The 25,220-nt window shown below is 41.2% G+C and overlaps 1 protein-coding gene across 1 annotated transcript; it reads left to right on the top strand.

Moving 5' to 3' along the window:
* Positions 1 to 412: 412 nt before the first annotated feature.
* Positions 413 to 17,989, top strand: polr2k (RNA polymerase II, I and III subunit K). Its single transcript, XM_020528852.2, has 4 exons — positions 413 to 540; positions 5,884 to 5,967; positions 14,966 to 15,058; positions 17,761 to 17,989. Exons 2-4 carry the CDS (start codon positions 5,907 to 5,909, stop codon positions 17,781 to 17,783), a joined length of 177 nt encoding a protein of 58 aa, XP_020384441.1. The 5' UTR covers positions 413 to 540; positions 5,884 to 5,906; the 3' UTR covers positions 17,784 to 17,989.
* The last annotated feature ends 7,231 nt before the right edge of the window (positions 17,990 to 25,220 follow it).

The following is a 25,220-nucleotide window of genomic DNA, read 5'->3' as shown; positions in this document are numbered from 1 at the left end:
GAAGCACCGCCTCGTACTTACGTACAAAAACAGAAGTTGCAGGAAAAGCTCGGCAGCAGAACCGGTTCTGAGGAAGGGTACCGGACCCGAAACGTGAACTCTGATTTTTTTTTTTCTTCACAGATGCTGCCAGACCTGCCGAGCTTTTCCAACAACTTCGGGTCTTTTTTTCCTGATTTACAGCATCCGCAGTTATTTCGGTTTTTGTCTCATACTTACGTAGCTGATACGGCAGAAGCTTTCAATCCACCAAGAACCGGGCGAGCAACCTCTGGTTAAACGGCACTTACATTTGTATTTTAACAGGCTACCTTCCTAAAGTTTATTTCTTCAGCTGTCACCCCACACCCCTCCTCATGATCCAGTGCCGCCGCTGCCGTTCGAATTTCGTATCCAAAACTCTGATTGGTTAGCCGGACGACCTGTCAGCGGCCGCGTTACTGTTCTCGCCAACCGGAAGTGGTCGGCCTGTTGCGCGTTTGTGCTGCGGAGGCACATTTTTCCAGACGGTTCCACTGGGAGATGGTAGATGCTGCCAAGGTAGGTAGGAAGAAAGGAGGGAGGGAATGGGTACAAACAGATCGATATCCCGCGAATAATCTCGAAGTAATTGGCCTCCGGATCGATAAAAAAAATTCTTTGGGGGAAGAGAAAGAGAGGTTATTGGTAATGGTAGGGGCCTCGGGCTTAGTGTGGGATAGGAGTCGTTGGAAAGCATCGGAGCAAATCGGTGGAAGTGTAACTTGCTTCTGTTTTGAGTCTTTCCGTCTTGTTTCGTTGCTGGGATTCTAGTGGCAGGGAACTACTGTGGAGGCATAGCCAGGTGCCATTCAGCCCGTTATGTCAGATTGAAAAATGAGTTGGATGTGTCACTTTTTTTAAAAAATAAAATTTTTCTGACTTTCCCACGCTTAACCACTTTTTAAACTACCCTTCAAAATCTCACTTTTGCATATTCTGTATCAAATTTGGGGAGTGGGGGCAGCAGCGTGGTGAGTGGAATAGAATGCTATTAACCATTCGTTCATGTCTTGAATTCAGTATTATTATTCCCAACAAACTTGTCAATCTCCGTTGACCTTTTAAAAACCAAAAGAACTGCAGATGCTGTAAATCAAGAACAAAAACAAAGTTGCTGGAAAAGCACAGCAGGTCTGGCAGCATCTGTGAAGGAGAAAACGGAGTTAACGTTTCGGGTCCGGTGACCCTTGCTCAGAACTCCGCTGACGTTTTCTTTTATTTACACGTGGGACGGGGGCGTCTTTGCCTGGGCCAGCATTTATTGTCCGTCCCTAGTTCCCCTTGAGAAGGTGGTGGTGAGCTGACTTCTTGAACATGCAGTCCAATACTGTTGACAGACCTAACAATGCTATTAGGGAGGAACTTCCAGGATTTTGACCCAATGACAGTGAAAGAATGGCATAATACTTCCACGTCAGGATGGTGAGTGGCATGGAGGGGAACTTGCAGATGGTGGTGTGCCCATGTATCTGCTGCCCTTGTCCTAGCTGAAAGTGGTCACGGTTTTGGAAGGTGTGTCTAAAGATCTTAAATGGATTTCTTGCAATATAGTGCCCAGAACTGTAGGCAATTCGAGTTTAACTAGTGTTCTGCATAGTTCTCTCGTATCTCCCTGATCTTACTTTCTTTCATTAGTTCAGGCAGAGACTATATCCTGTATGCCTCCCTGATCACTTTAACTACCTCTCTGTTACATCAGGGATCTGTGGATCTCTATCCAATGTTCCTCATCATCTACACTTCTTATTGTCATACCATTTAGTGTGTATTTCCTTGCCTTATTTGGCTGACAACTGCATTGATTTTTCTCGTGCACATTCCTCCCTCACTAGGAACTATGATTAATTTTTGTATCTGTAAGCTTAATTACGCCCCAAATGAGTTACCCACATTGACCTGTGCTTGTATGACCTTGTAAAAAACACATTGTCACACATGACCTACCTTTCAATCCATGCTGACGATCTTGCTTAATTTGCATCTTTCTATATGCTTTATACTGTCTCAAATTTTTTCTAGTAATTTGTCCTCCAAATAGGGTAGCATTCCTTTGACCTGTAAGGAACTTGGGCTATCCTTTCTCCATTCTTAAACAATGAATGACAATGCTGAAACCTGAAGCCAGAGGATTGGAAAATGACACAACTTTACTATTAGAAATAATAAGAACTGCAAATACTGGAGTCAGAGATAACACAGTGTGGAGCTGGAGGAACACAGCAGGCCAGGCAGCATTAGAGGAACAAGAAAGTTGACGTTTCGAGTTGGGACCCTTCCTCGGAAAACTTCACTATTTCCTTGCTTATATTCTGTTAGCCTGCAATACATTTCATCCTGGAAAGGCCCTGGCAACTTAAAACCTCTTAATGCTGCCTTGCTAAATTGGTATACAAATATATATATTAATTCTATGCAATATTTCTTTCTACACTGTCAGCCTCTTTCATGAGCACAGTTGCAAAGTCTTCATTAAGAGTCATGCCTGGGTCTTCCACCTCCGTTCATGACTTATGGACCCTTAAATTTCCTTAGTTGTCCTCTTGCTCTTTTTATAGAGCATGTTTGGTTTACTTTAATTTTAGATGCCAAAATTTCTTCATACTATGTTTTGGCTTTTATAATTTCAGCCTGCACTTTCTATACTCCTTTAGACTCCTTCAGTTTTGAGTTTTCAGCCTTTGCCACAAGATTTTTTTTTGCCATCTCCTACTCCATGTGCTCCTTGATATCCACAGGTACCATGTTGGCTTAATCACATCTCAGCTTTGTAAAGTGGGACATTCAAAAAAAAGTTAATCTTTCTTGTGTATCATTTTCCATTACTGCAGTAAAACTCACTGCATTACAATCGCTAACAAAATGCTATCCCACTGATCTGCTTAGCTTTACTTTTCAGAAAATTGTACCTTAAACAGTAATTTTATCCCAGTTAGTATTAAGGTAATTGAATTCCTAGCTACTGTTATTGCTCTGCACTTGTGTATTTATTCTTTGATTTATCTCTAACTCTTTGAAAGTGTACAGTATACTGTCAATGGTGATTATGATTATCCCTTTTATGTTCCTTAGTTAACTTGTTTGGTCTCATTTGATCACCCTTCTGGCGTACCATCTGATGTTATGTCTATAACTGTCTCTTTAATATGAGAAGGGGTACTGAAGTCTGACAGGCACTGTGTGGGGCTGAGGTATCCCTGCTACTCTGTTATTGTGCTATTACCTACCCTTATCAGAAAATAATGTAACACTTTGAATTCTAATTGCCTACTTTACCTTTGCTGTCTAAATCTAGTTATTAATTTATAACTTGCTATTACTTCATTATTAGATGAGCTGAACCAAATTCCCTAGCTTGGGGATCAAAACTCAATCTGTAACGCTCACTAAACAACTACTTACCTGCTGCTCTGTGATGTCACAGCTTAATTTTTTTTTCTGTTGCTTTTGAAACCTTTGACTGACTGTGCTCTCTGCCTCTCGTACTGCTTATTCTACTGTGATCTTTCAGTATTTTGCAGTTCAAGAATCTCTGCGCTATTCCTTAATGGATGCTTAAAAGATGTGATCTGGTCACATTTTAAAAAATTGTTAATGGATAGGAGCAATGGTGGCAGCGGTAATTGCTCTTGTGAAGGTGCTGGTTAACTCCTTAGTTGAGCTGCTGCAGTCAATGTTGTCAATTCAGTGCTGTTAGGAAGGCGATTCCAGGATTTTAAACGAGGAACATTGAAGAAATAAAAATTTAGTTCCAAGTCAAGGTGGTGTAACTTAGGAGTGGAGTTTGAATTTGGTAATACTGTACATCTGCCCTTGTCAAAGGTGGGAAGAAGTTGCAGCTTTAAAATCTGCTGTTGAAGGAGCTTGACCAGAGTCTGTAGTGCATCTTGTAAATTGCTTGCATGTGGCACAGACATAGGCTGCTTTGATACACGTCTGTTGGTTTATAGTCCACTTTTGCCTCACCTAAATCTATCGCACTGTGGATGGAGACCATTCAACTCATTGTATGCACAGTGGCTCTCCAATTGAGCAATTCGCCTTGTGCTACCTTTCCACAGCCTTTTCCCTGTAGCCGTACATTATTTTCCTTTTCAAATAACAGTCTAATTCCCTTTAGAATTTCTCAATTGAGCCTGTCTCTACCACACTGTTAGACCCTAACTAATTATGTTGTGGAAATGTTTTTCTTCATGTTGTTTTTACATGTTTTGACTGTTACTTTAAAGTTGTGCCCTCTCTTTCTCAATCCTTACACCAGTGAGACCAGTTTCTTCCTATCTACTCTGTCCACCAAACACCTCATCATTTTGAAAACCTCTGACAAATCTCCTCTCAGACTTCTCTTCTCCAGGGACATGGTCCCATGTTCTACAGTATATCTCTATTTTGATGTTCCGCATTCCTGAACCATTCTCATGAAATTTTTCTGCACTCTCTCCAATGCCTTCACGTTCTATCTGGAGCCCAAAAATGGATGCACTTGTCCAACAGAAGTGGGACTATTGTCTCATACGAGTTCAGCACTGTAAATCTGTTTCTCCCTGATACCTTTGCCTGGTTTCTCTTACATCTATACTGTTTGCTTCAGTCACTCTCTTGTGGTAGGAAGTTCTGCATTCTCACCACCCTTTGGGTATAGAAGATTCTTCTGAAATTTCTGTTGGGTTTCTTGGTGATAATTTTATATAAATGGCCATTCCCTCAACAAAAGGAAATGTTGTGCCCACTCTATTTCCAAAAAGAAATAATAATTTTAAATATTTCTACTGGGCACCCCATCAGCACTTTTTCAAAGGAGAGAAATCCAGTCAGTCAATCCTTTCTTGTTATGTAATTTCAGTTATCGTTCTTGTAAATCTTCTGCATCCTCTCCAATGTCTCCATATCCTATTTATAATATGGTGGCTAGACTGCACACAGTACTCTATGCTGTAACCAAGTTCCAATTCAGATTTAGCGTAACATCCCTGCTTTTCAAGTTCTATCCCTCTAGAAATAAAGCTTGGTGCTTAGTTTGCTTTACTTGTGGGCTGTAACCTTTGGCTGAAGTTCTAATTATTTCTGTATTTGTACCCAATTGACACTTCCAGGTAACAACTGACTTGCTTAGTCTTATCAAAATGCACTCCGTCACCTTTACCTGTGGTGAACTTCATTTGCTAATTTTTTCCCCATTGTGCATAATTTTATAAATGTCCTCCCCGTGGGTTTTTTTTTGAAGCCCTTGATATTAACCCTCCCTTGACCAGCATCACCACCATTTGTTTTCATTTGAAAATTTAGAAACTGTAATGTAAATTGTGAAAAGCAATGTTTCCATCATTGATCCTTGTGGAAAACCACTTCTCATTTCTTGCCATTCTTAATAATTACCCTCTACTCATATTCTCTGTTTTGTCTTGAAGCCAATGTGTAATCCATTCTGCCACATTCCCTTGCCTTGTTTGTTAATCTCGTGTGGGACCTATTTATGATAGAGGAAATGAATATTTAAGGTTGTAGGTACAGTGCTAGTCAAGTGGGCTGCTTTGTACTTTGTAGCATCAAGATTATTGAATGCTCTAAGAGCTGTAGTCATCCAGACAAGTGGAACACTAGCTAAAAGAACTATACTTTTTGAAGTTTGCCAGTATAAAGTAAGACATGAAACTTTTACATCACTGTCGTTGGAAATGGAATTGGAGGTTAGGTTTACCAAACATATATTTTGTTTTTGAATTTAACAGATTCACTGACAAATATCAAAGCTAGTATTTTAACATCTGACTAGTCTGTTACAATTGATATTTAGAAAACCCAAGTAGAACTGTCTAAGTCAAAACTTGATGACTATATTATTATTCACATTTGACTGTCTTTCAGTTTAAACTGAAAATTGGATAGAAATGGATATCCAGAAGGACTTGCAGCCTCCAAAGCAACAGCCCATGGTCTATATTTGTGGAGGTAATGTTAACAAACCTGGACCACTTTTGACATTTCTTATTTTGAATAACAAAATGGATTGTGTTGTTACATTTTTGATTTGACTTGTTATTGTCACATGTACGTAGGTACAGTAAAAAGTTTGGTTTGCATGCAGTAGAGGCAGATCATACCATACAAAGTGCATAACAGTAATAGAACAGGGCAAGGAATACAATGTTACAGCTGCAGAGAAGGTGCACAAAGAGCCGCGGTCAACATTAAATTTGAGAGGTCCATTCAGAAGTCTAATAACAATGGGGAAGAAGCTGTTCTCGAATCTGTTGGTACACGTATTTGTCTTCTGTCCAACGGAAGAGTTTGAGAGAGATTATAACCGGGGTGCGAGGGGTCTTTGATTATGTTGACGACAGAAATGTGGAGGTTGTTAGGGAACACTTGCTACGAGTAGTGGATAGGTTTGTCCCACTGAGGCAAGGAAGAGATGGTAAGGTGAAGGAATCTTGGACGACAAGACATGTGGAACATCTAGTCAAGAGGAAGAAGGAAGCTTACTTATGGTTGAGGAAGCAAGGATCAGACAGGGCTTTACAGGGTTACAATGTAGCCAAGAAGGAACTGAAGAATGGACTTAGGAAAACTAGAAGGGGACATGAAAAAGCCTTGGCGGGCAGGATTAAGGAAAACCCCAAGGCATTCTATACTTATGTGAGCAACAAGAGGATGGCCAGAATGAGGGTAGGGCCGATCAGGGATGGTGGAGGGAACTTGTACCTGGAGTTGGAGGAGGTAGGGGAGGTCCTTAATAAATACTTTGCTTCAGTATTCTCCAGTGAGAAGGACCTTGTAGTTTGTGAGGACAGTGTGAAACAGGCTGATATGGTCGAACAGGTTGATGTTAGGAAGGAGGATGTGCTAGAAATTTTGAAAAACATGTGAATAGATAAGTCTCCTGAGCCGGACGGGACATACCCAACGTTACTATGGGAAGCGAGGGAAAAGATAGGTTCGCCTTTGGCGATGATTTTTGCGTCCTCACTGTCCACTGGAGTGGTACCAGATGACTGGACGATGGCAAATGTTGTTCCCTTGTTCAAGAAAGGGAATAGGGATAATCGTTGGAATTACGGACCAGTCAGTCTGTCTTCTGTGCTGGGCATATTATTGGAGAGGATCCTGAGAGATAGTATTTATGATTATTTGGAAAAGCATAGTTTGATTAGAAATAGTCAGCATGGCTTTGTGAGGGGCGGGTCATGCCTCACAAGCCTTATTGAATTCTTTGAGGATGTGACAGTACACATTGATGAAGGTAGAGCAGTGGATATGGTGTATATGGATTTTAGCAAGGCATTTGATAAGGTTCCCCATTGTAGGCTCATTCAGAAAGTAAGGAGGCAAGGGACTCAGGGAAATTTAGCTGTCTGGATATAGAATTGGCTGTCCAATAGAAGACAGAGGGTGGTAGTAGATGGAAAGTATTCAGCCTGGAGCTCGGTGACCAGTGGTGTTCCGCAAGAATCTGTTCTGGGACCTCTGCCCTTTGTGATCTTTATAAATGACTTGGATGAGGAAGTGGAAGGGTGGGTTAGTAAGTTTGCTGATGACACGAAGGTTGGTGGAGTTGTGGATAGTATGGAGGGCTGTTATAGGTTGCAACAGGACATTGACAGGATGCAGAGCTGGGCAAAGAAGTGATAGATGGAATTCAACCCAGTAAAGTATGAAGTGATTCATTTTGGAAGGTCGAATTTGAATGCAGAATACAGGGTTAATGGCAGGATTCTCGGCAGTTTGGAGGAACAGAGAAATCTTGGGGTCCACGTCCATAGATCCCTCAAAGTTGCTACCCAAGTTGATAGGGTTGTTAAGAAGGCGTATAGTGTGTTGGCTTTCAATGGCAGGCGGATTGATTTTAAGGGCTGCAAGGTTTTGCTGCAGCTCTATAAAACTGTGGTTAGACCACACTTGGAATATTGTGTTCAGTTCTGGTCGCCTCATTTTGGAAGAATGTGGAAGCTTTAGAAAGGGTGCAGAGGAGATCTACTAAGATGCGGCCTGGACTGGAGGGCAGGTCTTATGAGGAAAGGTTGAGGGAGCTAGGGCGTATCTCATTGGAGCAAAGAAGGATGCGAGGTGATTTGATAGAGGTGTACAAGATGATGAATGGCATAGATAGAGTGGATAGCCAGAGACTTTTTCCCAGAGCAGAAATGACTCATGAGGGGGCATAATTTTAAGGTGATTGAAGGAAGGTATAGGGGAGATGTCAGAAGTAGGTTCTTTACACAGAGAGCGGTGGGTGCATGGAATGCACTACCAGCATTGGTAGTAGAGTCAGATACAGTAGGGACATTTTAGCGACTCTTGGATAGGCACATAGATGATAGTAAAATGAAGGGTATGCAGGCTAGTTTGATCTTACAGTAGGATAATAGGTCAGCACAACATCGTGGGCCAAAGGGCCTGTACTATGCTATACTGTTCTATGTTTTTGGCTGCCATTCCAAGGCAGCAGGAAGTAAAAATGGAGTCAATGAAAGGAAGGTTGGCTTGCAAGATGGACTGAGCTTTGTTCACAACTCTCTGTAGTTTCTTAGGGTCCTGGGCAGAGCAGTTGCCGTGCCTAGCCGTGATGCACCCGTACAGAATGCTTTTTATGGTGCATCCATAAAAATGTTCAGTCTTCGTGGACATGCTGAATTTCCTTAGTCTCCTGAGGAAATAGAGGTGTTTTGTACTTTCTTGATTGTTGCATCAATGTGGGTGGACCAGGACAGACTGTTGGCAACCATCTCTCCTAGGAACTTGACACTCTTAACCATTTCCACTGATGTAGATAAGGGCGTGCCCTCTGCCTTGCTTCCTGAAGTCAGTGACCAGTTCTTTCATTTTGCTGATGTTGAGGGAGAGATTTTTATCTTTACTCTACGCCACCAAGCAAACTGTCTCTTTCCTGTATTCTGTCTCATCATTGTATGAGTTCTGGCTTACAACTGTGGTGTCGTCACCGAACTTGTAGATGTCGAGGATCCAGTTGCAGAGATTGGAGCAGAGACCTAGGTCTCGGAGTTTGGAGATTAGTTTGGTTGAAATTATAGTGTTGAAGGCCGAACTGTATTCAATAAGTATCCACGTTATCCAGATGTTCCAGGGATGAGTATAGGGCCAGGGAGATGGCATCTGTCGTGGAGCTGTTGCAGCGGTCGGTGAATTGCAAGGGCTCAAGGCAGGCTGGGAGGCTACATTTGATGTAAGCCATGACTAACCTCTTGAAGCACTTCATAATTATGGAGGTCAGAGCCACCAGGTGGTAACATTGAGGCAAGCTGCATGTTTTTTCTTTGTTACTAGGACAATGGTGATCTTGTTGAAACAAGTTGGGATTTAAGATCGTAGTAAGGAGAGGTCAAAAATGTCAGTGAATACTCTTACCAGCTGGTATGGGCAGGATCTGAGTGCTTTCCATAGGTTCACTCTCAAAAAGGCCAATCTGAGCATAAAATGCATTGAGTGTATCGTGGAAGGATGTATTTTTGACCGTTTTCTTTACTTTATAGCCCATTATGACATGCAGGCTGTGCCGCAAACCATGTGTGCCTGTGTGGTTAGTTTGGATCTCCAGCTTAGTTCAGTATTGCCTCTTGGCATCTGTAATGGCCTAATAGAGGTTGTATCTGAATTTCCTGTAAAGGTCAGGGTCATCTGATTTGAATGCCACACACCTGGACTTCAGTTGATAATCCATCTCCCAGTTCATCCATGGTTTCTAATTGGGAACATTCAAACTGACTTCTTTGGTTTTCCTGTACACATTTCCTAATGAAGTCTGTAACGGGGCATACTCATCCAGGTTGGCCTCTCAGCTCTTGAATATGGACCAGTCCACCAATTCTAAGCAGCCCCTGGAAGCCCTTCCACTGCCTCAGGCCAGCACTGTACTACTTTCTGTACTTGGTCCGCACTTTTCAAGTTCTGCTCGTAAGCCAGGAGGAGGAACATAGCATTGTGATTTAATTTTCCAAAGTGTGTACGGGGTGTGGAGCATTAGGCATCTTTGATGTAGCAACGGTCAAGGATATTCGGCCCTTTGATGGCACAGGAGACGTGTTGATGGTATTTTGGTAGCACACTCTTAAGGTTGGCGTGGTTGAAGTCACCACTTATGATGAATAACGCCTTGGTAATCTGTCCCAAGTCCATTTGTAGCAGTGTATATTTCATCAACAGCACTCTTCACTTTTGCATGGGGTGGTGTGTAGACTGCTGTCAGGATAGCTGAGGTGAATTCGTGCGGCATGTAGGAGGGATGGCACTTCAGTGTTAGATATTCTAGGTCAGGGAGCAGTAACTCACCAGGGTCACTACATCTGAACTCCAGGAGATGTTGATTAGGAGGCAGACCCTACTGCCCTTGCCTTACTCAAGGACGTCGTGCAGTCCATGCGATGTATAGAGAAACCTGCAGGCTGTAAGGCACTGTCGGGTGTAGCAGGAGTGAGCCATTTCTCTGTAAAACAGAGCACACAACAGCCTCTCAGTTCCCTCTGGAATGTAGGTCTAGCTTTAAGTTCATCCATTTTATTCTCAATGGCTTGGATGTTTGCCAGAAGTACGCTGGGGAGGGGGGAACTTGTCTGGTTGTCATTCCTGGGCAAGGCAGTGCAGGGTAGGGCAGGCTTCCTCATAGTTGGGTCGCTGCCGGGTTAGTTATTGTTCCTGGGCTGGTTGGGCGTCGGTTCTGGGTTTCCTTGCAGTCAGGGAGGTCGGGCCTGCGGGAAGCCAATAGGTTTCTTCGAGGCTTGCGGATCCAGATATTTAGTCAATTTTATGATCAGGATAACGTGGTGAAATTTTTTAGTTAATTTAGTCACCAGTTGAGTTCTTACAAAATCCAGAAGCTTTGAAAACCTGTCATGTACATTATGTGAAACTCTCCACTTCAAAGCAACATGTATTTAATATAAGGATATTTCATCCTTAATACTGACTCTGCTGTTTTTATCTTCATTGAGTCACAGAGTATCTTCATAGAGTAGAGTAATAGTAGAGTGCAGCATGGAAGCAGGCCCTTTGGCCCAAACTGGTCCATGCTGACAATTGTGCCCACTCAGCTAGTTCCAATTGCCTGCATTTGGTCCCTATCCCTCTAAACTCTTCCTATCCATATACCTATGCAAATTTTTAAAAAATGTTTCTATTGTACCTGCTTCAACCACTTTCTCTGGCAGCACATTCCATATATGCACCACTCTCTGCGTGAAGAAGTTGCCTCTTAGTTCCTTCTTAAATCTTCCCCTTCTCACCTTAAACCTATGCCCTCTAGTTTTCAATTCCCCATCCCTAGAGAAAAAGATTAAATGCATTCATCCTCTGTACGCCCCTCATGATTTTATACACCTCAATAAGGTCACCCCTCAATTTCCTACATTCCAAGGAATAAAATCCTATCTTGGCCAACCTCTCCCTATAACTCAGGCCTACTAGCCCTGGCAACAACCTCATAAATCTTCTTTGCACACTTTACAGTTTAACTATCTCTTTCCTGTGACCAAAACTGTACACAATACTCCAAATGCAGCCTCACCAACAACTTATACAACTAACATGACATCCCAACTCCAATACTTATTGCCTCGACTGATGAAGGCCAGCATACCAAATGCCTTCTTCACAACCCTGTCAACTTATAATGCCACTTTCAGCAAACTATGTATATGTACTCCTAGGTCCCTCTGTTCTACAACACTCCTCAGGACCTTACCATTTACTATATAAGACCTACCTTGGTTTGACTTTCCAAAGTGCAACTCCTCACAGTTATCTGTATTGAATTGCATTTGCGAATCCTCAGCTCATTTCCCCATCTGATCAAGATCCCTGTATAATTTTTGATAAACTTCTTCACTATCAACTACACTTTCTAATTTTACATCATCCGCAAACCTACTAATCATGCCCTTGTACATTCCCATCAGATCATTTACATTTACATTTATGCAAATAACAAAGGTCCCAACACTGACCCCTGTGGCACACCACTCCAGTCCGAGAAGCAACGTTCAGCCATCACCCCCAGCTTCCTACCATCGAACCAGTTTTGAATCCAATTAGCTAGCTCTCCCTGAATCCCATGCGACCTAACCTTCATGATTAGCCTGCCGTGTGGGACATTGTCAAAGGCCTTACTAAAGTCCATACAGACAACATCCACTGCTCTTACCCTCATCAATCCTCTTGGTTGCCTCTTTGAAAAACTCTAAAAGACTTGTTAGACATGACTTCCTGCACACAAATCAATGCTGACTATCCCAAATCAGACCTTGACCATCCAAATGTTGGTTGACCCTGTCCCTCAGCATACTCTCTGATAACTTGCCTACCACTGATGTCAGGCTCACTGGCTGGTCTTTGTTACCTTTCTTAAACAATGGAACAACATTAGCCACCCTCCAGTCTTCCAGAACTTCACCAGTCGCTAAAGATGAAGCAAAAATCACTGCAGTTTCTTCCCTAGCCTCCCACAATATCCGAGGATGGACTTAATCAGGCCCAGGGGATTCATGCACCTTAATGCGATCTAAGGCTGCATAGACCTGCCCTCTGGTCATGTGTGTACAGTCCAAAACATCCTCACTTCTTTCCCTTGTTTCCTTTTAGAAGGGGATTAATGGTACAGAAAGAGGAGGAAACTTGCTGTCATGTTGGTCTGTTGCACTTTTTAGCAATTAACATAACACCATACACATCAGCTGGAGAATGGATTGTTATAGTTCATATGCTTGCTATAAAGATAGGAAAAGATTGATTTACATTGTGATTTCAGAGGTTAGTAAAATTGGGTGGAGTAGGAGAAGCCAGTTGCCTTAACTTTCAGTGATCAAACTTTGTATAAATTGAAGTTGGATTTATTTTGTTGTGTTGTTGCTGAAGACAACCCTGATTTTTGATGAAGAAGTGACAAAGAAAAATGCAGTCGTTCCAGTGCAATTGAAACTCAACAAAGTAAACCACTGTCTATTTCCTGATCACTGCCTTGTACAACCTTGTTCATCCGTTGGGGTGGGTATGGTGGCAGGAGCTGTAGAATGCTTCCAGAGCTGTGTAATCCACCTTGGAATCGTAAGCATGTGCTGCCTCAGATATTTAAAACTACTTTACAATGTTGTATGAGAGTGAATTCTTGTTTTTCAAACATTTAGTTTTGACATCGAAAAGAAAAAGCTTCAGTATTTGCAACAGTCTTCTTACCTCAGCTGATGTTATTACTGGACAAACCATATTTTCTAGACTGAAACCTGGCTTGATGGATCATATTTTGATCTGTTCTGGTTTTAACAAAGTGGTCTTTTACTAAAATATAAGTATATAAAACTCATAAAACATAAGTTCTTTATTTTAGAAAAGATAAATTAGACAGAAACTAAACAACATACATATTTTCAAGCACAATAAAAATATGATCTCACTAATCCTGAAACATTCTTCTAAAATTAAAAAAATAAAAAACAAACTTCTGTACAGTACCCAAAACCTACCACTTGTATAAAACTCACACCAGTGACCCTGTATCTGGCACCTCAGTAGGTTGCATATAGACTGGAGTTGCAGATAGCCTCTTCCTGGAGCTGTTACATACTTGAGCTTAAATGTACTTCACTTTAACTAATTTCTTCAGGGTTTCATTTCTGGCCTGGGGATAATACTAACTTTTCACAGTAATGCAGCTTAGTTCACTTTATATTGTTCTGTTCCTGGGAACACTGATCCAAACAACAATCTTCATCCAGGGCCTTCACAGGACTGCCCCACTCAAAGTAAAACTAAAACCAAAAGTCTCTGTCTAAGTTATCAGTATCTTCCTTAAGCTTAAACAAAACCAAGTTCCCGAAATATCTATCAAACCTTAAGATCCCATTATATACGTTGCTAGAACTCTAAACAAACTAAAATGAACAGAAGTTCATTAATGGTGCACGAAAACCTATTCACTCTAAAGCCAGGCCTTAAAGTAGCAACTTTTCATTGTACTCATTTGCCTAAATATGACAATAGAGCTAATTCAATTCAATTTCAGTAAAGAAATCACCATGGCTACAGAAGTACTTAAAAGTTAATAATTAACCTCAGACACACAGAAGACCCTCAAATTAATAACTCAAACACAAATGTATGATAAAGGATAAATATCACTTTTAACATCACAATAATTAACATATTTGTTAATTTTCTTGATGTTTCTTCAAAGAAGATTTAACACCATCTGAGTTGATTCTGCCACACACCCACAATATAACCAGTTATGAAAATTTAAAGTTAGATATCATATAAAATATATTATCTTAAATAAAACTTGTCATACATGTTTCACGCAAGAAAATATTTTATTGATTCTATTTTTATTAATTCAATCATTGTGCCAGTGTTTCATTTGTTCCGGAGCTTCTGACTACTCATGAGTTCTTGATGATTTTGCACTGTGTAAATTTTCTGTATGATCTAAATTACAAGAGATCACCTTGAATGTACCACCTTCAAAGGTGTCTCCCAATTTGAGGTCAATAAATTGTTGAGTTCTCATTTAGCTAGTTATGGTGGCCAAGTTGATGCTTTGTTTGGTAAATTGTTTGCAATCAGAACTTTTCCCTTTTTTTAAAGCTACATTTGCTGCATGAGTCTCATGCCATTTTCTAATGAAGCTTCATCATTGTGCATTAAAGACCTATACTTGTGTCTAGTAATCTTTCTTAACATCTGAGTTTTTAATTGATACCAGTGGCAGTGAATTGATTTGTCACTATAAATTGGCAACTGGTCTCACTGACATATGCAGAACTCATTCCTCTTGCTGAGAAACTGCTCAGAAAACTAGTTTTTTTTCCCTATGTGCACACAGGTCTGTATACAAGCAACATTCAACAGACATATATTTATGCACCCTTTTTAAAAATGAATCTGACATGAATATAATTATGACAGATGTTGAACACTGGGCTGTTTAATTATTTATTTGTTGCAGAATGTCATACCGAAAATGAAATTAAAGCGAGAGATCCAATCCGATGCCGAGAATGTGGTTACAGAATAATGTACAAGAAGAGAACAAAGAGATGTATCCTTAAGCAATATAGCATTACAATGGTTTAATGCCTTGATGTTTTGCCTGTAACATATACAGTGTATGTGGGGATCTAAGCTGAAATGTGACCATTATTAAACACTTTTCGTTATGCTGATTTTTATTAATAATATCCAAGTTTGGGCTTCTTGGATTGCTGAATTGAGTGTAGTAATGCTATTAACTGTTGAAAACTACAGCAAGTCCTCACTTAGTTGCATTCTTGAAATCACGTCTCTAAGTGAAACATAAAAACAAAGTGCAGAAACACAGTGGTCTGGTTTCTGGTCAGAAGAAAAGTCATACTGGATTCAAGTCATTAATTCTGTGTCTCTGTCTGCAGATGCTGCCAGCCTGCTGAGTTTCTCCACATACTATTTTCGTTTCAGATCTCCAGCATCCATACTACTTGCTTTAAGTGAGGCATGATTTCCCAAGTCAATGTTAATGCCAGAGTTGTGTTTCTGTGGAATAATTTTTGCTCAGGAAAAGACAATGTCCAGGTTGAAATACTAAACTGTAAGAATATTTGTAGTCAAAATTATTTGCAATCTAAAATAAGTCACTAAATATCAAATATTGAGTGGAATACATTATAGTGTTTTAAAACAACTTTCTGAAGTATTGTACTTTTAGACTGGCCAGGTTTCAATGAGTGGCAGAGTTAGTCAGTTCAGGTATCTGCTGGCCAGGCCTAACTACCTGCATCAAACAACTTTTGTCAGTAGATAGAACACAGGACTTATGAGCTGAATGGGAGGTAGCGGCCACAAGCAGAGAACAACTGTCGAACAAACCCAGGGCCAATGTCAGAAAGAGAGTAATGGAAGGAACTCAGGCAGAAAACCAAGCAGAGTGGGAGGAGCAGCTGAAGTGCCCAGTGCTTACAACGGACACTCGGAACTTAAGAGTTGAGGGTGGTGTCAGGAGCTGGGAAGAGGGTCTTGAAGACCTGAGGGAAGGACCATGAGCACTGCGGAGGTCATGAATGAACAGGTTGTTGACTTGCTCACCGAGCTGGCTTGTTCTCATTCAGACTTTTCGCCACCATGCTAGGTGACATCATCAGTGGAGTCTCCAATGAATCAGTGTTATTCTCCTCAGTTTGGAATTTATACTGTTTGGTCCGTTATGGTGACTAGTGGCATTTCCGGTTTTGATCTGTATGGGTTTGTATATGGGGTCCAATTCTATGTGTTTGTTGATTGAATTACGGGTAGAGAACCATGCCTGTAGGAATTCTCATGCATGTCTATGTTTGGCTTGGGCTACTATGGTTACTTTGTCGCAGTTAAACTGATGGCCTTCATAGTCTGAGTGTACTGATATTAAGGAGAGCTTGTCGTGCCGTTTTGCTGCTAGCTGATGTTCACATATTCTGATGGTTAGTTTCCTTTCCGTCTGTCCAATGTAATGTTTGTGTCAGTCATTGCGTGATATTTTGTAAACCACGTGGTTCTGCATGTTGTCTTTAATGGGGTCTTTAATCCTTGAGTGTTTGTCGTAGAGTGGCTGTGGGCTTGTGTGCCACCATGATTCCTAGTGATATTAGGAGTCTTGCTGTCAGTTCTGCTATGTTCTTGATGTAGGGCAGTGTGGCCAGTGTGTTAGGGCATACTGTGTCCTCCTGTTGTTGTCTGTTTAATAGGCATCTACAAATGAAGTTGCGGGAATATCCGTTCGCAGCAAAGATTTTGTGTAGGTGCTTTTTCTCTTGCCTTCCTAGTTCCGGAGTGTTGCAGTGTGTTCTGGCCCATTTAAATAGTGTCCTAATGCAGCTTTGTTTGTGGACGTTGGGGTGGATGCTGTGGAAGTTGAGGATTTGATCAGTGTGGGTTGCTTTTCTGTATACTGAGGTTTGGAACTCCCTGTTGGTCATATGCTCAACTTTTAACATCCAGAAATGGAAGTTGATTATTGTTTTCTTCTTCCCTTGTGAATTTAATCCTTGTGAATTCGTTGTTGATGAGGTGGTGGGCCTCTTCTAATTTGTTGCGTTTAATAATGACAAATGTGTCGTCTACATACCAGATCCGCAGTTTAGGTTTAATGCAGGGGAGGCTTCTGCAATGAGTCCTGAGATGGGTGACTCTATTGGTGTACTGTTGGTCTGTTTGTATACTTGACCATTAAAGACAAAGTGCGAGGTGAGGCACAGGTTTAGGAGTTTAAGTATGTTGTCATTGCTGATGGAGCTACTGGTCTGCGTTGCTGCTTCCTCTAGTAATGTGGCCACTGTTTCTTTGGCTAGTGGGATGTCAATTGATGTGAATAAAGCTGCGACATCAAAGGATACCATAATCTCATCATTGCCTTCATCAGAGGCTTCACTGATGATGTCATCTAGCATGGTGATGAAACATCTGGACAAAAAACAAGCCAGCTCAGTAAGCAAGTCAACAACCTCACCCACAACCCGCGCTACAGATCTTTACCAAAACTTTAAAGGTCATGAATGATGTTAAAGCAAAACTCAGTGTTAGGTGAATATATTGACATTGCTTTAATTCCACTGATTAAGTAATGTTATGAGAGTTAACTCTGAGTGGGGACTTAAATGTATTACATTGTAGTTTATGTACTGCTTGATGAATTTACCACCGTTAATGTCTGTAACAATGGAGGGTTTTGTGCTTGATTTTAAGTAGCTCTAGTTTTACAATCCATATTTTCTTCCTTAACTTGAATCTTCACAGTGGTTGTTTTTGATGCCCGATGAAATTCAACATTTTTCTTAAACTTGCACTGAAAAGAATTGCAAGTGTTTCTGTTTAGTCTTGTCTCACATGTAAATTTCCTCAGATTGGAAGACTAATATTTTTTGTAACTATTTTAGTTAGAATATTTCTTGCATTCTTCAAAACGAAGTATTTACAAGACTTGTTTTGTCTTATTTGATGGAAATAAATTGCTTCATAAAATTGATACCTTTCAAGCTTGTTACACCACTTTGTTACATTTTCTTTCTGATTGCTCGCAATATAAAATATAAAAATAATCCTCTCACTGCACTGAGGATTAACTGCATAAAAGAAAATATTTTATCATAACAGTATTCAGGTATGACAAACCTGCAAATGCCAAGTATGATGTGGCACCACCAGAGGACGAGTTGTTCAAGACCAGATGAAGCAAGATTGATTTGTCTTTTTTTCCAGCATAGAAGTTTTATTTTTATTACTTGTAGGTTTTGCTGACTAAGCCAGCATTTCCCCAATCTCTAATTGCCTACATGGCAGTTAAAAGTCAAGTACATTGTTGTGGGCCTGGAGTCACATGTAAGCCAAACCAGATAAGATTGATAGATTTCCATTCCTAACCGACATTTCTGAACTGGATGGGATTTTACAATAATTCAGCAGTTACAAGATCTGCCAATTGGCAGATTGGTTTACCATAGTGGAATTCGAACTCCTGTGTCCAGAACATTAGAATGGAATTCTGGATTACTAATCCAGTGACATTACCACTATACTACCATCTCTCCTAAATTGGATAACTTGATAACAAAAGAAGGGAAATTACTACTGATGGCCTGGTGGTTCTCTTTCATTTTATCTTCTATGTATGTCATGAGCAAGGCCAGCATTTAATGTCCATTCTAATTGCCCTTAAGATAACGGTGAGATCCTCTTTGGAGCACTGCAGTCCATGTGGTGTAGGTCTCCCCACATTGCTGTTATTTAGGTAGTTCCAGAATTATAATCCAGTAATGAGGCAGAAGTAGCAATATATTGCCAATTCAGAAAGGAGAGGAGCTCATGATCTTGTGTCTGTTGTTCTTGTTCTTTTAGGTACCAGAGCAGTTGTGTGGTGCTGTTGAGAACTTGTGTGCAATGTTTAGACAATATTTACTGCATCTAGTGCGCCTCTGGGGGTAGTGAAGTGTGAGGTTGCTGGTGACATTCAAGGTTTTAGATGGGTATCTACTAACAGTGCTTATTATATGGTGTTGAGTTTCATGTGTTGTTGAAGTTGTGCTACTCGTTTTGCTGACACTCTGTCAGCAATGTGTACAATCTATTACATGCACTATAGTTAGTCACCAAGGCTCCCCAACATCATCTTCCAAACCAATGACTCCTACCACTACATTGGACAAGGTGTCAGATGCATGGAAAGATACTACCTGCAAATTCCTGTCCAAGACACCATCCTGACTTGGAATTATCTCACTGTTCCTTCACTGTTGCTGGATCAAAGTCTTGTAACTCCTTTCCTGACAGCAATGTGGATGTGCCTACACCACATGTACTGCGGTGGTTTAAGAAGACAGCTCACCACCACTAGGTAATAAAGGATGGTCAGTAAGTGCTGGCAAAGTTATTGATGTCCACATCCCACAACTTTTAAAAAGAGAAGGCAGTATCACATTGTTTCTTGTAGATGGTTTTGGTGTGTAGCTAGTGAATTATTTACTGCAGAATACCCTACTTTTGTTGCTACAATATTTCTCTTTCCGCACCTTCTTTGTGACTGTAACACTGTATTCTGCACTCTGTTCTGCTACCCTGATGCACTTTGTATGGTACGATCTGCCTGTATAGCATGCAGAACAACACTTTTCACTGTATCTTGGTACAATCAATCAAACAGTTAGTATTACCTTTGCATGTAGTGATATTCTCTCATTGGAGATGGTAGTTGCCCTTTCTGGCACAAATAGAACTTCCCTCTTATCACTCAAACTTGAATATTATTTATCACCACTAAATATGGGAGTAGACTGTTTCATTTTCTGATGAGTTGCAGATTAACACCTGTAGACTAATTGTCAACAGACTTTCCATTTCATTCTTATGATGGAGGGAAATCTATAATTGAATAGTTGATGGTCGGGCCTAGGACATTACCCTGAAGAACGCCTGCACAAATCTGGGATGAGATGATTAGACCATAAGTCTGTTATTCAACCCCTCAAGTTTGCTCCACCATTCAATTAGATCTCAACTGCACTTTATTGCTATATCCCCATAAACCTTGATTCCCATACTATTTCATTCTTTTATATGCTTGACAACTGTCAGACTTTGGGAAAGAGGTTGTGAGGGTTGGATGGAGAGATGACGGACAGTGGGAGGGCAGAGATGAGGGCAGTGTAAGGGGAGGGGGGGACATGGATGTGTCATAGATGTCTACAGTACAAAAGAAGGTCCTTTGGCCCATTGAGTTAAAACAGGTCAAATTTAACTAATTATTCTTTGCAGTGGGAGGGAAGGGGAAGGTGGGGTTGAATGAAGGCAGGGATGTGAGTTGTAAGAGACCATATTTTCCTTATTGGAATTATAAACTGAAATGGAAGTTGGACTGCTGTAACTATATAAAAAGAAAAAGAGCTTTGCAACTTAATGATCAACTGCTGCATGTTATTTGAGCTGTGCAATGATGCTTCTTGAAACAGGGAGCATGAGCAGCCAGTGGCTGTCGTCCACGTTGGTACCAGTGACATAGGTAGGAAAAGGAATGAGGTCCTGCAGAGTGAATATAGGGAGTTAGACAGGAGGTTAAAAAGCAGGATCTTAAGGGAATTAATTTGTCAATTGCACCTGGGGCCACGTGCTAGTGAGAGTAGGAATAGGAGGATAGGGTGGATGAATGTGTGGCGATAGAGTTGGTGCAGGGGGCCGGAATTCAGATTTTTGGATCATTGGGATTTCTTCTGGAGGAGAAGTTGACCTGTACAAGAGGGAGAGGTTCCACCTGAACTGGAGGGGGACCAATATCCTGGAAGGGAGATTTTGCTAGAGTTACTGAGGAGGGTTTAAACCAGTCTGTGGAGGGGTGGGACCTTAAGCAGTACTGAGACAAGAGGGAAGGTTGAGACTGGTACAGAAGTTAAAGAGACCAAGTTAAATAGACAAGGCAGGTAAGTGTATGGGAGAGAACAATGGAAGACTGATGAATTGAACTGTGTTTATTTCAATGCAAGAGGCCTGACAGATAAGGCATATAAACTCAGGGCATGGATGGAAACATGGGACTGGGATATCATTGCTATTACAAAAACATAGGTGAGGGAGGGAAATGACTGGCAGCTCAAAGTTCAGGAGTACAGATGCTATAGGAAAGATAGAAGGGGAGGTGACAGAGGAGGGCGAAGTAATGTTTTTGAGTAGGGAAAATATCACAGCAGTACTTAGAGAAGATATTCTTGTGGGATTGTCCAGTGAAGCTCTATGGGTAGAACTGTGAAATAAGAATGGGATGATCATTTTGATGGGATTGTACTGTAGGCTCCCCCCCCAGTGGTCAGCAGGTTATTGAGGATCAAAAAATGTAGGGAGATCACAGATGACTGTAAATACAATAGGGTTCTAAACAATATGTTTGGAAAGGGATTTTACCTTTTCAAACATAGACTGGAACTGCCATAGTATTAAAGGCCTGGATGGGAAGGAATTTAAGTGTGTTTGAGAAAATTTTCTGAATCAAAATGTAAATGGCATTTCTAGAGAAGGGGTCAAACTTGATCTTCTCTTGGAACTAAGGCAGTGCAAGTGACTGAGGTGTTAGTGGGGGAGCACTTTGGATCAGTGACCATAATTCTGTTAGTTTTAAAATAGTTATAGAAAAGCATAGGCCTGGGCAACAAGTTAAAGTTCTAAACTGGAGCAAGACCATCTTCCAGAAGTTGGTTAGAGGAGGCTGTTCGCAGGTAAAGGGACATTTGGCAAGTGGGAGGCTTTCAAAAACAAATAACGAGAGCTCAGGGACAGCACGTTCCTGTTAGTATGAAGGGCAAGGCTAGAGTAATAGGAAACATTGGATGACTAGAGCTATTGGGGCTCGGGTCAAGAAAATAAAGGAGGCATAGGCAGCCGGGATTAAGTGAATCCCTTGAGGAATATAGGGATGTAGGAGTACAGTAAAGAGGAAAATGAGGAGGGCAAAAAGGATTCATAACATAGTAGATTCCAGTGGCTGATCGTCCACTCAATAGCCTAATCTTGTTTTCTCCCCGTAACCTTTGATCCCATTCACCTCAAGTGCTATATCTAGCTGCCTCTTGAATACATTCAATGTTTTGGCATCAACTACTTCCTGTGGTAATGAATTCCACAGGCTCACCAAAGAGTGGTGAAAACTGCGCGCATTATTCCAGGTCCAAGGCCCTGTGTAACTGCAACAATATATCACTGCTCCTGTACTCGAAACCTTTCGCAATGAAATCCAACATACCATTTGCCTTCTTTACCGCCTGCTGTACCTGCATGCTTACCTTCAACAACTGGTGCACAAGGACACCCAGATCCCGCTGCACACTCCCTCTCCCAATTTACAGCCACTTAGCTCGTAATCTGCCTTCTTGTTTTTGCTTCCAAATAACCTCACATTTGTTATACTGCATCTGCCATTGATTTGCCCACTCACCCCAACCTGTCCAGGTCATGCTGAAGGATCTCTGCATTCTTGTCACAGTTCACCTCTCACCCAACTTGTTATCATCTTCAAATTTTGAGATGTGACATTTTGTTCTCTCATCCAAATCATTAATATATATTATGAATAGTTGGGGTCCCAGCACCAATCCCTGTGGGATGAATATTTCACGTCAGTATTCACTGTGGAGAAAGACATGTAAGGTATGGAACTTGAGGAAATATAGAGTGATATCTTGAAGAGTCCACATTACAGAAGAGAAGGTGCTGGAAGTTTTAAAATGCATAAAAGCAGGTATATCCCCAGGACCTGATCAAGTGTATCCCAAGACATTGTGGGAAGCTAGGGAAGAAATTGTGGGGCCCCTAGCTGAGATATTTGTTTCATTGACAGCCATGGGTGAGGTGGCAAAAGACTGGAGGATGGCTAATATTGTGTCATTATTTAAGAAAGGCTGGAAGAAAAATCCAGGGAACTACAGACCGGTGAGCTTAACATCAATGATGGGTAAGTTGTTGGAAGGGTTTGTGAGAGACAGGATCTACATGCATTTGGAAAGGCAAGAACTGCTTAGGGATTGTGTGTGGGAAATCATGTTTCACAAACTTAGTTGAGTTTTTTCAAGAGGTAACCAAGAAGATAGATGAAGGCAGAGCAGTCGATGTTGTCTGTATGGACTTTAGCAAGGCCTTTGACGAGGTTCCGCATGGCAGACTGGTTAGTAAGGTTAAATCACATGGGATCCAGGGACAGCTAGCCAATTGAATACAAAATTGGTTTGATGGTAGGAGACAGAGAGTTGCTGTTCAGACTGGAGGCATGTAACCAGTGATGTGCCAAAAGGATTGGTGCTGGGTCCACTGTTGTGTGTCATTTATATATAAATATGGATGAAAATATAGGTAGCATGGTTAATAAGTTTTCAGATGACAGCAAAATCGGGGTGAAAGACAGAAACGAAGAAAGTTTAAATGACTCTAAAATAAAAAAGAAAACCTAGGTTCATCTGATTAACTATTGAATCATTTATTACATTGTCACCTAGGTACTGTGAAAAGTACATAATGTCGCCACATTCTGGCATCATTTTGGATTACAAAATAAATTACTAAATAAATTGTACAGAATAATACAGAATAAATTAGTATTGAATTGACATTACTAAAACTGAAACAGGTTCAAAAGTTCATCTTTCACTCTCTGTAGACTTCACCCTCTCTGCTCCTCTGGCTGGCGCTGTCTGACATGCAGATGCATGTCACAGATTTTCACAGCCAGACTTGTGGTCTCCATACAGATACTGGGTAAGATTCTAGTCCTCCTTAAGTGCTTAGCCATGCTGGTCTCATAATCCTCAAGGGCTAGATCTCCCACATTCAACGTTGCCACAGATGCTGAGGGAGCTCTCTCGTTGCCACGCTGGCTTAATCTCCTCAATGCTGAGAACTGAAGCTAACAGCAAGGGCTGGGGAAGGATGGTCTCGCATCCATTATGGCAGAAGCAGTGAATGTTATCAACGCCCTGCACCTAATCTGATGTAACCTAGAACTTTGTGGGAAGCTAGGGAAGTGATTACTGGGCCCCTTGCTGAGATATTTCTTTCATCGATAGCCACAGGTGAGATGCCAGAGGACTGGAGGTTGGCTAACGTGGTGCCATTATTTAAGAAAGGTGATAAGGAAAAGCCAGGGAACTATAGACTGGTGAGCCTGACGTCAGTGGTGGGTAATTTTGGGAGAGGATTCTGAGGGACAGGATTTACATGTATTTGTAAAGGCAAGGACTGATTAGGGATGGTCAACTTGGCCTTGTGCGTGACAAACATGTCTCCCTAACTTAATAGTTTTTTTGAAGAAGTGACGATGAAGATTGATGAAGGCAAAGTGGTGGATGTTGTCTATATGGACTTCAGTAAGGCATTCAACAAGATTCCGCAAGATTAACAAGGTTAGATCACATGGAATACAGAGAGAAGTAGCCATTTAGATATTAAATTGGCTTAAAGTAGGAGACAGAGGCTGGTGATGGACGATTGCTTTTCAGACTGGAGGCCTATGACCAGTGGTGTGCCGCAAGGATCAGAGCAGCGTTGACTGCTTTCTGTCATTGATATAAATGATCTGGATGTGAATACAGGAGGTATGGTTAGTAAGTTTGTATGTGACATCCAAATTGGTGGTATAGTGGACAGGGAGGAAGGTTACCTTAGAGTACAACGGGATGTTGATCAGAAGGGCAAATGGGCCAAGGAGTTGCGATGGAGTTTAATTTAGATAAATGTGAAGTGCTGCATTTTGGTAAGGCATATTAGGACAGCACTTATACACTTAATGGTAATGTTCTGGGGAGTGTTGTCGAACAAAGAGACTTTGGGGTGCAGGTTCATAGTTTCTTGAAGCAGAGTTGGAGGTAGACAGGGGAGTGAAGAAGGCATTTGGTACACTTGCCTTGATTGTTCAGTGCATCGAGTATAGGAGTTAGGAGGTGAGTTGTGGTTGTACAGGACATTGGTTAGGCCACTTTTGGAATACTGTGTTCAATTCTGGTAACCCTGCTATAGGAAAGATGTTGTTAAACTTGAAAGGATTCAGAAAAGGTTTACAAGGATGTTGCAGTGTTGTAGGGTCAGAGGTTGAATAGGTTGGGGCTATTATCCCTGAAACATTGGAGACTGAGATGTGACCTTATAGAAGTTTATTAAATCATGAGGGGCATGGATAGGGTGAATAGTCAAGGTCTTTACAGGGTAAGGGAATCTAAAACTAGAGGGCATAG

The sequence above is a fragment of the Rhincodon typus genome, chromosome 4, assembly GCF_021869965.1.
Source record: "Rhincodon typus isolate 14 chromosome 4, sRhiTyp1.1, whole genome shotgun sequence".
In the NCBI taxonomy this organism is placed as follows: Eukaryota; Metazoa; Chordata; class Chondrichthyes; order Orectolobiformes; family Rhincodontidae; genus Rhincodon; species Rhincodon typus.
The sequence above is the reverse complement of the archived record's forward strand: the minus strand, read 5'-3'. Positions and strand labels throughout refer to the sequence as shown.